A 13822-nucleotide genomic window follows, 5' to 3' on the forward strand; every position below is an offset into this window, starting at 1 on the left:
AGTAACGTGCCCGGCTAATTCCCCCCCGCCCCGCGCTTCGCCGCAGGGTCGGTGCCGTGCCAGCCTGCACATTACACACAGACAAGAGCAGTCCCCCCTCCCCCCATGGTGCGGTGTCCGGTGCGATTGGGCACGTGGCAGTGCTCTCCCTCCCCCCATGTGGGGCTGGTTCGCAGCCCTCTGGGCCCCGCGGGCTGGGGCTGCAGGGGACCCGGCTTGCCTGGCTTCCCGCACAACACAGCGTCCGGCGCACTGGCTCGGCAGCTGATAGGGCTCAGCGCTGTCTCTGGAGCCGGGACTGTGTTCGCTCAGCGTGTCAAGCGAGGCTTGCTGAGGGCTCGCTTTGATAAGCGGAGATCAAAGGCGCCGGGGACCCCAGGTCTTAATCAGCTGAGCCTCGATGGCTCCCGGCTCGCTCACTCTCTCTGTCCGGGAGCCGTCACCCCTTGGGGCAAGATGCCCTCCCGCCCTCCGCTGTTCGCCCCGATCCGCCCCTGGCCTGCTCCCGTGCGGATCGTGGCTCCCTTTCCCCGTAGGGATCCCCCCGCCCGGGCACTCCGCAGCAGCCGCAGCTGGTTCCCACGCTCCTGTCAGGGTGGGAGGGAGCGGAGGCAGCCGCAGCAGCCCGGGAGACATATGTGGTGCCGCAGATTCAGCTCGGAGGTTTCAGCACCCGGCGTATAAGACGACCCCCGATTTCGGAGAAGATTTTCCTGGGTTAAAATGTCGTCTTATACGCCGGAAAATACGGTACACACTACTTACTTTTCACAGCTAAATTCTTGGCGGCCTTAATTTTTTGTACAGTAGAAGTACAAACTGTAAGTCACCAGGTATGGTAAAATGAGGTTTTAACTAAAGCTGCCCTTCAGGTTCTTCAGAGAGAGAGAGGAAATTGTTGGTGGTTTTTAAATTGGGTTTAAATTGTTTCAAACAGGATGTTCCTGATCAAGATGTAGTGTGCACTGTTGAGAATTGCAGATCAAATGTAATAGTGTTGTGTGGTAGTGTTGTGTGGACAAAACTGGGAGGAAAGATCAAACCAGTATCTTAGATGCCTATATACGAATGCGAGAAGTATGGGGAATAAGCAGGAAGAACTGGAAGTGCTAATAAATAAATACAACTATGACATTGTTGGCATCACTGAAACTTGGTGGGATAATACACATGATTGGAATGTTGGTGTGGATGGGTACAGCTTGCTCAGGAAGGATAGACAGGGGAAAAAGGGAGGAGGTGTTGCCTTATATATTAAAAATGTACACACTTGGACTGAGGTGGAGATGGACATAGGAGACGGAAGTGTTGAGAGTCTCTGGGTTAGGCTAAAAGGGGCAAAAAACAAGGGAGATGTCATGCTAGGAGGAGGGATAGCTCAGTGGTTTGAGCATTGGCCTGCTAAACCCAGGGTTGTGAGTTCAATCCTTGAGGGGGCCAGTTAGGGATCTGGGGTAAAAATCTTTCTGGGGATTGGTCCTGCTTTAAAGCAGGGGGTTGGACTAGATGACCTCCTGAGGTCCCTTCCAACCCTGATATTCTATGATCTATGATCTACTACAGGTCACCTAACCAGGTGGAAGAGGTGGATGAGGCTTTTTTCAAGCAACTAACAAAATCATCCAAAGCCCAAGATTTGGTGGTGATGGGGGACTTCAACTATCCGGATATATGTTGGGAAAATAACACAGCGGGACACAGACTATCCAACAAATTCTTGGACTGCATTGCAGACAACTTTTTATTTCAGAAGGTTGAAAAAGCTACTAGGGGGGAAGCTGTTCTAGACTTGATTTTAACAAATAGGGAGGAACTCGTTGAGAATTTGAAAGTAGAAGGCAGCTTGGGTGAAAGTGATCATGAAATCAGAGTTTGCAATTCTAAGGAAGGGTAGAAGGGAGAACAGCAAAATAGAGACAATGGATTTCAGGAAGGCAGATTTTGGTAAGCTCAGAGAGCTGATAGGTAAGGTCCCATGGGAATCAAGACTGAGGGGAAAAACAACTGAGGAGAGTTGGCAGTTTTTCAAAGGGACACTATTAAGGGCCCAAAAGCAAGCTATTCCGCTGGTTAGGAAAGATAGAAAATGTGGCAAAAGACCACCTTGGCTTAACCACGAGATCTTGCACGATCTAAAAAATAAAAAGGAGTCATATAAAAAATGGAAACTAGGACAGATTACAAAGGATGAATATAGGCAAATAACACAGGAATGCAGGGGCAAGATTAGAAAGGCAAAGGCACAAAATGAGCTCAAACTAGCTACGGGAATAAAAGGAAACAAGAAGACTTTTTATCAATACATTAGAAGCAAGAGGAAGACCAAAGACAGGGTAAGCCCACTGCTTAGTGAAGAGGGGGAAACAGTAACAGGAAACTTGGAAATGGCAGAGATGCTTAATGACTTCTTTGTTTCGGTCTTCACCGAGAAGTCTGAAGGAATGCCTAACATAGTGAATACTAATGGGAAGGGGGTAGGTTTAGCGGATAAAATTAAAAAAGAACAAGTTAAAAATCACTTAGAAAAGTTAGATGCCTGCAAGTCACCCGGGCCTGATGAAATGCATCCTAGAATACTCAAGGAGCTAATAGAGGAGGTATCTGAGCCTCTAGCTATTATCTTTGGAAAGTCATGGGAGACGGGAGAGATTCCAGAAGACTGGAAAAGGGCAAATATAGTGCCCATCTATAAAAAAGGAAATAAAAACAACCCAGGTAACTACAGACCAGTTAGTTTAACTTCTGTGCCAGGGAAGATAATGGAGCAAGTAATTAAGGAAATCATCTGCAAACACTTGGAAGGTGGTAAGGTGATAGGGAACAGCCAGCATGGATTTGTGAAGAACAAATCATGTCAAACCAATCTGATAGCTTTCTTTGATAGGATAACGAGCCTTGTGGATAAGGGTGAAGCTGTGGATGTGGTATACCTAGACTTTAGTAAGGCATTTGATACGGTCTCGCATGATATTCTTATCAATAAACTAGGCAAATACAATTTAGATGGGGCTACTATAAGGTGGGTGCATAACTGGCTGGATAACCGTACTCAGAGAGTTGTTATTAATGGTTCCCAATCCTGCTGGAAAGGTGTAACGAGTGGGGTACCGCAGGGTCTGTTTTGGGACCAGCTCTGTTCAATATCTTCATCAACGACTTAGATATTGGCATAGAAAGTACGCTTATTAAGTTTGCGGATGATACCAAACTGGGAGGGATTGCAACTGCTTTGGAGGACAGGGTCATAATTCAAAATGATCTGGACAAATTGGAGAAATGGTCTGAGTTAAACAGGATGAAGTTTAACAAAGACAAATGCAAAGTGCTCCACTTAGGAAGGAACAATCAGTTTCACACATACAGAATGGGAAGAGACTGTCTAGGAAGGAGTACGGCAGAAAGGGATCTAGGGGTTATAGTGGACCACAAGCTAAATATGAGTCAACAGTGTGATGCTGTTGCAAAAAAAGTAAACATGATCCTGGGTTGTATTAACAGGTAGGTGTGTTGTGAGCAAGACACGAGAAGTCATTCTTCCGCTCTACTCTGCTCTGGTTAGGCTTCAGCTGGAGTATTGTGTCCAGTTCTGGGCGCCGCATTTTAAAAAAGATGTGGAGAAATTGGAAAGGGTCCAGAGAAGAGCAACAAGAATGATTAAAGGTCTTGAGAACATGACCTATGAAGGAAGGCTGAAAGAATTGGGTTTGTTTAGTTTGGAAAAGAGAAGACTGAGAGGGGACATGATAGCAGTTTTCAGGTATCTAAAAGGGTGTCATAAGGAGGAGGGAGAAAACTTGTTCACCTTAGCCTCTAAGGATAGAACCAGAAGCAATGGGTTTAAACTGCAGCAAGGGAGGTCTAGGTTGGACATTAGGAAAAAGTTCCTAACTGTCAGGGTGGTTAAACACTGGAATAAATTGCCTAGGGAGGTTGTGGAATCTCCATCTCTGGAGATATTTAAGAGTAGGTTAGATAAATGTCTATCAGGGATGGTCTAGACAGTATTTGGTCCTGCCATGCGGGCAGGGGACTGGACTCGATGACCTCTCGAGGTCCCTTCCAGTCCTAGAATCTATGAATCTATGAATTAAGGGGTATTTTCCCAGTTTTTATCCTAGATGTTTAAGGTGTATAAAATGAGATGAAAATACAGAAGGATGATGTGTAATGCATTCTTTTACTTGCCGTCAGGTGATCTGCAAGTCAGATGCTCCCACAGGGGATGTTCTACTTGATGAAGCTCTGAAGCACATTAAGGAAACCCAGCCTCCTGAAACAGTACAAAACTGGATTGAACTGCTTAGTGGTAAGATGTCAACATAGGATTTTTAAATATTTAAAAAAATAATTTTCGTTAACTGTCATCACTGGATTAGAGGAAATATTGTAAGCTTCTTGGGGAAGGGCCTGATCCTTGCTGTGTTGCAGCACTTATCAAAATGAGGCCAGTTGGATAATACAAGTAAATGCTGGTATTGGCTTAACTAGATAGAAGGGATCCAGATGTAAAACTTGGGGATACTAATTGCCTGGCACATCAGATTTTGAGGGATATTAAGCCAAAATATTTGGGAACACCACATCTCCTCTGTTGAGAAATAACAGTTGAATCCACAATAACACAAGCCTTTCTCTCCAAGTTATAAAAGCCTTTTCCCTCTTATCTGGAAGAAGGGATCGCTTCAGTTCAGGTTACATCCTTATAGTTTACAGTTCACATCCTCCAAAGATCTTGCCTACATCCTCCAGTGAAGAAATGGAAGTGAGGAATTGATATTTCAAATTTAAAATAAGGACGTAATTAAACTGGAGATTTTATAAATCGAAACAAGTCCACAACTTCCTTTATTTTTGTTTCAGAATTCACCATTCAGAGAAACTTATAAAATATTTTGAAATTTGACTAATCAGAGTAGTCAGTTCTAATATCTTCAAAATGAAGGATGCAAGATGACTTATTGGGGCACAATTGCCTTGATACAGTTCCACAAATAGGTTTTAAGAGATGGAATGCAAATTAGATTATACCATTACTGAAGAAAATGTTAATTGCAAGTACACTTAAATCCATGACAGTTGTTCTCCACATAGTGCATCAGTTGCACTGAAATGAAAAGGGAATTCTACCACTGAATGATGATCATCTTGTTTTATGCAGTGCCTTTCCATCTCAGTGTAGCAAGACTCATTACAAAGTTGTTTGTCTGAAGGATGGATTAATTTAAATCAAAATGATTTAAATTGCCAGTTGCAGTCATGATTTAAATCAGCAAGCAGGAAACCTCGATTTTAATCATTTGTTTTTAATCTTGTTTCACCTTTGTACTTTTTGGGAATTTTCCTAAAAAATGGTTCATTCTCATTAGTTGGTATAACCATTGAAATGTGTTGATTTGCAAACATTAAATAGCCTTTATGCTAAATATGGTACTAATTTTTGCTAAACAGGGGATACGCTATCTGTACTCCTTTATTTAAGCAGTTATATAACTTAAGTATACATTTATTTGGATTCTTAATTTTTACATTATTTATGTTAGAAAATAGTGAATGATACATTTCATATTTGCTAGATGATATTTTGTTCAGGATTTGTCAAGCTGTATTTGGATGGAAATTATAATTCAATTAAAAATATGCAAAAACCTGTTTTAAAATTGTTTTATATTAGTAAAATAAAACTATTTTGTGTTGTAAACTTATTTTTTCCCTTGTGTATACAAGAACATGTTTTGCATTTTAAACTAATTTATTAAACAAAGGAAGTATTAACTGTAGTTAGTGAATTGACTGTTTCTGGTCACCATGTGCTAGATTTTCAAAAATATTTGTGCCTAAAAATGCAGATGGATGCCTAATGGGATTTTCAAAAGTAACTAGGTGTCTAACTCACATTAAAAGAAGATGAAATCAACATGAAACCTGCTTAGACACTGTTTAAAAATCCCACTGGCATCTGTTTGCATTATTAGGCGTCTGTTTTTTAAAATCTGGCCCCATAACCTTTAAGTTTTTAGAATTGGTGGATCTCACCTCCCACCTCCTTGATTTTATTCATTGACTAGGAAAGGAACATAACTATAGTGGGTCAGGCCAATGGTCCATCTCGCCCAGTATTCTATCTTGTGACAGTGGCTGGTGCAAGATGCTTCAGAGGGAATGAAGAGAACATGGCAATTATCAAGTGAGCCATTCCCTGTCATCCAGCCCCACTTTCTGTTAGTCAGTATTTTAGGGACACCGAGAGTATGTGGTTGCGTCCTTGATTATCTTGGCTAATAGCCATTGATGGACTTATTCTCTATGAACTTGTCTAATTCTTTTTTGAACCCAATTATACTTTTGGCCTTCACAGCATCCCCTGGCAATGAATTCTACAGGTTGACTGTGCATTGTGTGAAGAATTGCTTCCTTATGTTTGTTTTAAACCTACTGCCTATCAACTTTATCTGGTGACTCCTCGTTCGCGTGTTATGTGAATGGGTAAATAACACTTCCCTATTCACTTTCTTTACTCTATTCATGATTTTATAAACCTGTATCAGATCCCCCCCCTCTTTTCCAAGCTTGAACAGTCACAGTGTTTTTAATCTCTCCTCATATGGAAGCTGCTTCATACTTCATATTGTACTTTTTCCAATTCTAATATATCTTTTTAGAAATGAAGCAACCAGAACTGCACTCAGTATTCAAGGTGTGAGTGTACATTTGATTTATATAGTGCTATTGTGATATTTCATGTTTTATTATCTATCCCATTCCTAATGGTCTCTAACATTCTGTTCACGTTTTTGACTACCCCTGCACATTGAGCAGATGTTTTCAGAGAACTATCCACAATGACTCCAAGATCTCTTTCCTGGATGCTAACAGCTAATTTAGACGCAGCACCATTTTGTTGGGATCATGTTTTCCAACGTGCATTACTTTGCACTTATTAACATTGAATTTAATCTGCTGTTTTGTCACCCAGTTTTGAGAGATCCCTTTGTGACGCTTCATAGTCAGTTTTGGACTTACCTATCTTGAGTGATGTTATATCATCTGCAGACTTCGCCACCTTACTGTTTACCCCATTTTCCAGATCGTTTATGAATATGTTGAACAGCACTGGTCCCAGTACAGATCCTCGGGGAATCCCGCTGCTTACCTCTCTCCATTGTGAAAACTGATCATTTATTCCTACCCTTTGTTTCTTGTCTTTTAACCAGTTACTGATCCATGAGTGGAATTTCCCTCTTATCCCATGACTGCTTACTTTGCGTAAGAGCCTTTGGTGAGGGACCTTGTCAAAGACTTTCTGAAAGTCCAGCCAAGTACAGTATATCCAGTGGATCACCCTTGTCCACATGCTTATTGACACCATCAAAGAATTCTGATAGGTTGGTGAGGCATGATTTCCCTTTACAAAAGCCATGTTGACTCTCCCCAAACATATTGTATTCATCTATGTGTCTGATAATTCTGTTCTTTACTATAGTTTCATCCAATTTGCGTTGTACTGAACTTAGGCTTACTGACCTGTAATTGCCAGACTTGCCCCTGGAGCCTTTTTATAAAGTTGGCATTACATTAGCTATCCTCCAGTCATCTGCTACAGAAGGTGATTTAAATGATAGGTTACATACTACAGTTAATTGTTCTGCAATTTCATATCTGAGTTCCTTTGGAACTCAAGTGAATACCATTTGGTTCTGGGTATTTATTATTGTTTAACTTACCAGTTTGCTCCAAAATCTCCTCTACTGACACTACATTCTGGGACAGTTCCTCAGATTTGTTACCTAAAAAGAATGGCTCATATGTGAAAATCTCCCTGACATCCTCTGCAGTGAAGACCCATGCAAAGAATTCGTTTAGCTTCTCTGCAAGGGCCTTGTCTTCCTTGAGTGCTCCTTTAGCACATTGATCGTCCAGTGGCCATATTGATTGTTTGGCAGGCTTTCTGCTTCTGGTATATTTACTTTTTTTTGCTGTTTTTCTTTCCTTTCTTTCTTTTTCTTTTTGTCTTTTGCTAGTTTTTCAAATTTGGTTTTGGGCTGCCTAATTATACTTTTACACTTGACTTTCCAGAGTTTATGCTTCTTTCTATTTTCCTCTCTAAGATCTGACTTCCGATTTTTAAAGGATCTCTTTTTGCCTCTAACTGCCTCTTTTACTTTGTTTAGTCACAATGGCAGTGTTTTCGTTGAGCCTCTATTGTGTTGTTTTTAAATTGTTTCCATGCAGCTTGCAGACATTTTACTCTTGTGACTGTTCCTTTTAATTTCCATTTAACTAGGTTCCTCATATTGTGTAGTTTCCCTTTTTGAAGTTAAATGCTACTGTGGTGGATTTCTTTCCTCCGTCCTCCCCCCAGAAAGATGTTAAATTTAATTACATTATGGCTGTTTTTACTAAGCAGGTCAGCTCTATTCACCTCTTGAACCAGATCCTGTGTGCCACTTAGGACTAAAAAAGCTTTCTTGCTTTTTCAACTCCAAACTGGTTTCTCAATTTTGAATGAAATAGTCCACATGAAGAAAATATTCTCTTTGCACCAGCTGCTAGCAAACTGAAACCAAAAGTAATTAAGGCAAAAGGTTCTCTGCTCAGCAGAAACTAAAAGTACTTACATTTGTAAAAATACAAATGCCAGCATTTGCTCCATTATAAAGACTGAAAATAATATAGATACTTAATGCAGTACATATCATTGTGACGTATTTATAAAACTTGAGTTGACTTCAAATATGATTTTCCCCCTGATTCTATATATAAATTAAAAAATCAGCACCCTCCAACTCATTAATATTTGAGGAGGGTTCATTGATGCAGCATATTTTATTTAAATTATTTGACTAGAATATAGTAAAATTATGCCTTAACATAAATTGTCATAACGTCAGTTTAATTTTAAACAAGTTTATGTTAAACAAAGAAAAATGTATTTAAATGTATTTGATTTTTTAAAATCATCTCTTTTTATCCACCCTGTTTGTCTCTGTTACTTCACCCAGAATGGAAATGAAATGCAGCTACTCTTACATGGATTCTAGCTGTTGTTGAACACTACAGAGCAACACTATGTAGTTTAGAAAAGAAAGTGAAGAAAACTACTGTGTTCAATGGAAACTACAACATGACTTCAGAACAGGCAGAATGAAGTTAGAGGGCTAAAATCAGTGTTCCCTTGAGATTCTCTCCGCCCCCCCCCCCCCCCCCCCCCTTCTGTGTAGCACAAATAACTCAGATCAGTATTTAAATTAGAGTGGAATCTCATTCCTTCCCTTCCTTCCTTCCCTCTTCACTGATTCACCTTTTCTCCCACTTAATTTCATACTTCACATTCATTATCACTATCCCTCCTCTCTCCTCTTTCACTGTGCATGAATTAATGGGAGAGGGAAAGGAAAGAACAGTTTTGTGATTTAATAGGAGTTCTGGTTAACAGCCCCCTAATCCTGCAAATATTTCCACAGCTTGTAAAGGCATTTACTTTTCTTATCCAAAATACCTCATTCATATTAGCACACTGCCTGTTTCCCCATGCTGAGCGTACTGGGCCAGTCCTGATTCAAAGGTCATGTAATGTGTCATCAACACCCTAGGTTTTCCTTTAAGGTCTCATCCATATTTTGACCTGGTTTGACCCTTCTGAGCTTTGAGCTCTGAGGAGATCACAGCCGAAGGTGGATATGCCTGAAAGCTAGATCAATCTTCTTTATTTATACTCTGTTATTTGGTGGCTGGTTTGGGGGTAGGATTTGGGAATCCTTGGTTTAGAGAACTGCTTTTTGAAGAATAATACTTGGATTTTTAAATAGACTTCACAACAACACACAGTTTTTGTTTTTTAGTGTATTGGCTGAAGACTTTTCCTGGGCAAAAGCCACTCGTATCTTAAATTAGTGCAGTATAATGTAAGTGAGAGAGAAAGGAAGATTCTATTTAAGAAGGTTGCTTATGTGACCTCTTCCAGAGCCATCATGGAAGTGCAAATTGGGCCATATTAAGGCAACTTTTTCAAGCAGGCGTGGTTCCTAAGGTGATCCCTACGGAAAGCAGCCTACAGAACATGCAAACTTGTGTCAGAACATCCACTGTTTCTGAAAATACAACCACCACGTCTAAATCTCTAGTAGTGCAGTTCCATGTAGATGGACACAAGGTGTCACCAAACTACTCATTTTATTAGCACCAACGATCTACATCTGAGTAGTACAAACACCTAAAAAAGCAAGGAAACAATTAGCTAATATTCCCTACTTACTTTCTCTTACTGTGATCCATTATTTAGGCACAGTTTCAGGACCCACTGGAGGAAACCACGTTGAATCAGGCAGGGCTGGTAGAGAGCCCTGTGTCGTTCACTAGGCAATAATGTGCATGCTGAAGGAGTCATACGTTCACAGGATCTTTGAGTCACACTACAAAACTTTACAGTCAGTTTTTTATTACATTTGTAACTTATTATATATATACATGTGCAGCACACCCTGTGTTTCCTTGAAATGTTCTGAAGGAATTACACCCGCTACAATTTAAACATTTTTATTGTATATATGCAAAATGGCATTTTCAAAGGCCTGTAACTTGCCAAATCGGAACATTTGTCATAGAAATGTACGAAAGCCCTTATGAAGAAGAGCCATCTCCATGCCAAATTTTTAACTTTCATCTCCTTGCTGGCTTTTCAAAAAGATATTTTTTTTATATGAGGGAAACTTTTTTGTTTGTATGTTTTTGGGTCTTATCTTTTCTTTCTTAAAAAATTCACCTTCAACAGACTAGGCATCTAAAATTTAAACCCATAAGATAAAAGCCTAAGCAGGTTACGAGTGACTAAAAACAAGACTTAAATTGAAATATTTGTTAATCTTAGCTAAGCAGTAGCCATTGCTGTAATACTCTGCACTTATTTACATGGTTTTACCCAAAATATTTAAGGTTAAGTAAAACACTTTTAAAGATTTTGTTCTTCTCCTTTAACAATGTGTTTGGAAATGCCTTTCCTTATTTCATGTAAACATGATAGCTTTCTTCAGGCATTACAGAAGATGTATAGTAGAGGGTGGATGGTCACCTTTATCTCAGATTTGTCTATAAAAAGGAAATGAGTATAAAACTAACCAGATAAAGCAATTAGAATGATATCTGGGATAAGAATCAGCATTAGCACAACTTTGTGGCAGAAAGAATGGCAATGGCTGAAAACGACAGTTTCCCAGCCTTTTCAAGCGGTAGTGCTGGAAATGGACAACTGGGAAAGATTGGAGAGACATTTTCTTCACAAAGAATTATTTTTATTCATCGTTTTCCTCTGTTTCTTCTCCACTTTCCATGGTTTTCTTACATACGTAAGTGATGACAAATATATAGTCGTAACAAAGTCATCACTTAGCTTGCATTTCACCTTCAACAGAGCCCAAACAAACCAGCTACATGTTTTATGTAAGTTGGAGTGCCCTGAAGTTGTTCAGGGAGGCACTCTTATGTTCCACTTGTCTAAGCCTATATCTGCTGGCCAGAGGTTAGAAGAAATCTGCCAGTAGTATGGCATCTTTCTGCACTAAGCCACTATATTATTTGAAGCCTTTATTTCTGCACCACAAAAAAAGTGAACACTTATCCTTGTTAATAGTCAAGGTAGGAGCTAAACCTTGATTAACTGATTTTTTTTGTTTATTTTTTAGGTGAGACATGGAACCCATTAAAATTGCACTACCAGTTACGAAATGTGCGTGAACGATTAGCTAAAAACCTAGTGGAAAAAGGTGTATTGACGACAGAGAAACAGAACTTCCTTCTTTTTGACATGACTACCCACCCTCTCACCAACAACAATATAAAACAGCGCCTCATCAAGAAAGTTCAAGAAGCAGTTCTTGACAAATGGGTGAATGACCCTCACCGCATGGACAAGCGCTTGCTGGCTCTCATTTACTTAGCCCATGCTTCAGATGTTCTTGAGAACGCTTTTGCCCCCCTACTGGATGAGCAGTATGATTTAGCCACAAAGAGAGTGCGGCAGCTTCTGGATTTAGACCCTGAAGTTGAATGTCTGAAGGCCAACACAAATGAGGTCCTCTGGGCTGTTGTAGCTGCCTTCACAAAATAACTGCGATCAGATTGAAGTGTTCTTCTCTCTTCTTTATGTAAAGCAGTTGTTTCTCTTCTATTGACTATTCATGTTTTCTGTAATTTGTACCTTCTCACATGATGAATCAGCTCTTGTTTCACAGGAATGATAGGTGGTGTATTCCCTCTCCCTTTGTGTATCTGTATACGGATTCTGCTGGTAGAAGAGACTTTCCTGTTTAAAAAAAGTTTTGCTGCCATATTGGCATTCCATTCCCTATTAAATTACAGTTACCTGAAATTCTTAGTTTCGTCCATTTTTCACTTTTTGGTTGCTGGAATGGTTTAACTTGGAAAGCACCTCAAGAAAGAAATGTGCATGCACTGTTGGATCACCAAATCTCGGGTTGATGCAGATGTGTACACGCATCAGTAACATTCTGCCGTGCCGTTCATACAAAAGTCACAAAAAGGCCTTTTAAATCACCAAAGTTAAATATTGAAGTGTCTGTCAGGACATTTTATATATAGACATTGGTTCAAATGTGCTTAACAAAATTATTTTAAAATTAGAATATCCATTAAACATCTGCACAAATAGTTAATGTAAAATGCCCCATAAGTTTTACCTCTCATGTAAATCTCTTAACATTTTGTTATATTACAACTCTGAATTACGAGGCTAGTGTAGACAGGTCCAGTTGTTTCACAAAGCAGTTTTGGGATGGGATACATTCCATTATATTCTGTATATAGTTTGAATTGTATATTAACAGCCCCCCATCTTTGTATTTTGCAAGATTTAATTAGTTGTACACCTGTGCCCCTTACTTGCTTTCAGCCATTGCCATTGGACGGAAAGATGGGCCTCTTATAAAGAGCATGTGTGTGAACTCTGTGTGTTCCCAATGTCTATGGAGTTGTACCATCCAGGTACAACTCAGCCTAAGCATCGCCTTTTATAATGTTTGTTGTATGGAAAGGAGACCAGTTGCCGTCATTGTTTATATTATTTCTGTATGGAAGAGGCTTGTGACCAGTACAGTTCTTGAGTGCAGTTTTTAATTTTGTTTGTACACAAGTTAATGTTTGTCTCTTAAATGTCATAATCTACTTACACTTAAAAAAATCAAATGTCAAACCTAGGAGGTCTTGCATGTAAATTGTTAGCAAGTAATGACTACAGTTCAGATGACTAAGATTTCTGTAATGGGAAGCTCTACTATGTTCATTATTTTATATACAATTATGTTTATTAGCACAATGTAAAAAATATAAACTTTGGCTTTTTAAAGTTTATCACCTCTTTACCACTGCTTGTTATCTGCCACTGGTTTCACAGTGTAAATATTATGCATTGAGCAAATTAAACTTTTTTTTTCCTCATAACATGCATACTAATAGTGGGGCTTACAGGTGTTTAGAAACTTTTTGGTTAACATTCAGAGCAAAAATACTAAGTGGTGTATAACTGTAGAGTTGAAGTTTAAGGGATCCCTAATCTGTATACTAGCTTTTTACCTACAGTAAATAAACTATGATCTTGAAAGTGCCTGAAACAGAGCAAGCATGTCATTTGTGTTTTGTGTTAACTAGAAAAATCTTATTTTAAGTTGAAAGTTTTAGTTGATATCCCTTTTATTGGAAGGAGATTGTTTTTACATTGTGAATGAAATACTGAATTGTTACTGCCAGTGTTAGTGTCTCACGTGTCCTACAGATTTGGGTGACTGGTACAAGACAATCTAAAGATGGGTAATAG

At 39.5% G+C, this 13822-nt stretch overlaps 1 protein-coding gene across 1 annotated transcript in view; it reads left to right on the plus strand.

Moving 5' to 3' along the window:
• Positions 1 to 13612, plus strand: part of GOLPH3 (golgi phosphoprotein 3) — a 63011-nt gene extending 49399 nt beyond the window's left edge. Inside the window, exons 3-4 of the mRNA XM_054031798.1 lie at positions 4192 to 4306; positions 11676 to 13612. Coding sequence (XP_053887773.1) covers positions 4192 to 4306; positions 11676 to 12100 — 540 coding nt within the window. The 3' untranslated portion in view covers positions 12101 to 13612. The remainder of the gene's footprint in view (positions 1 to 4191; positions 4307 to 11675) is intronic.
• The last annotated feature ends 210 nt before the right edge of the window (positions 13613 to 13822 follow it).

This window comes from Malaclemys terrapin, chromosome 6, assembly GCF_027887155.1.
Source record: "Malaclemys terrapin pileata isolate rMalTer1 chromosome 6, rMalTer1.hap1, whole genome shotgun sequence".
NCBI lineage: Eukaryota > Metazoa > Chordata > Testudines > Emydidae > Malaclemys > Malaclemys terrapin.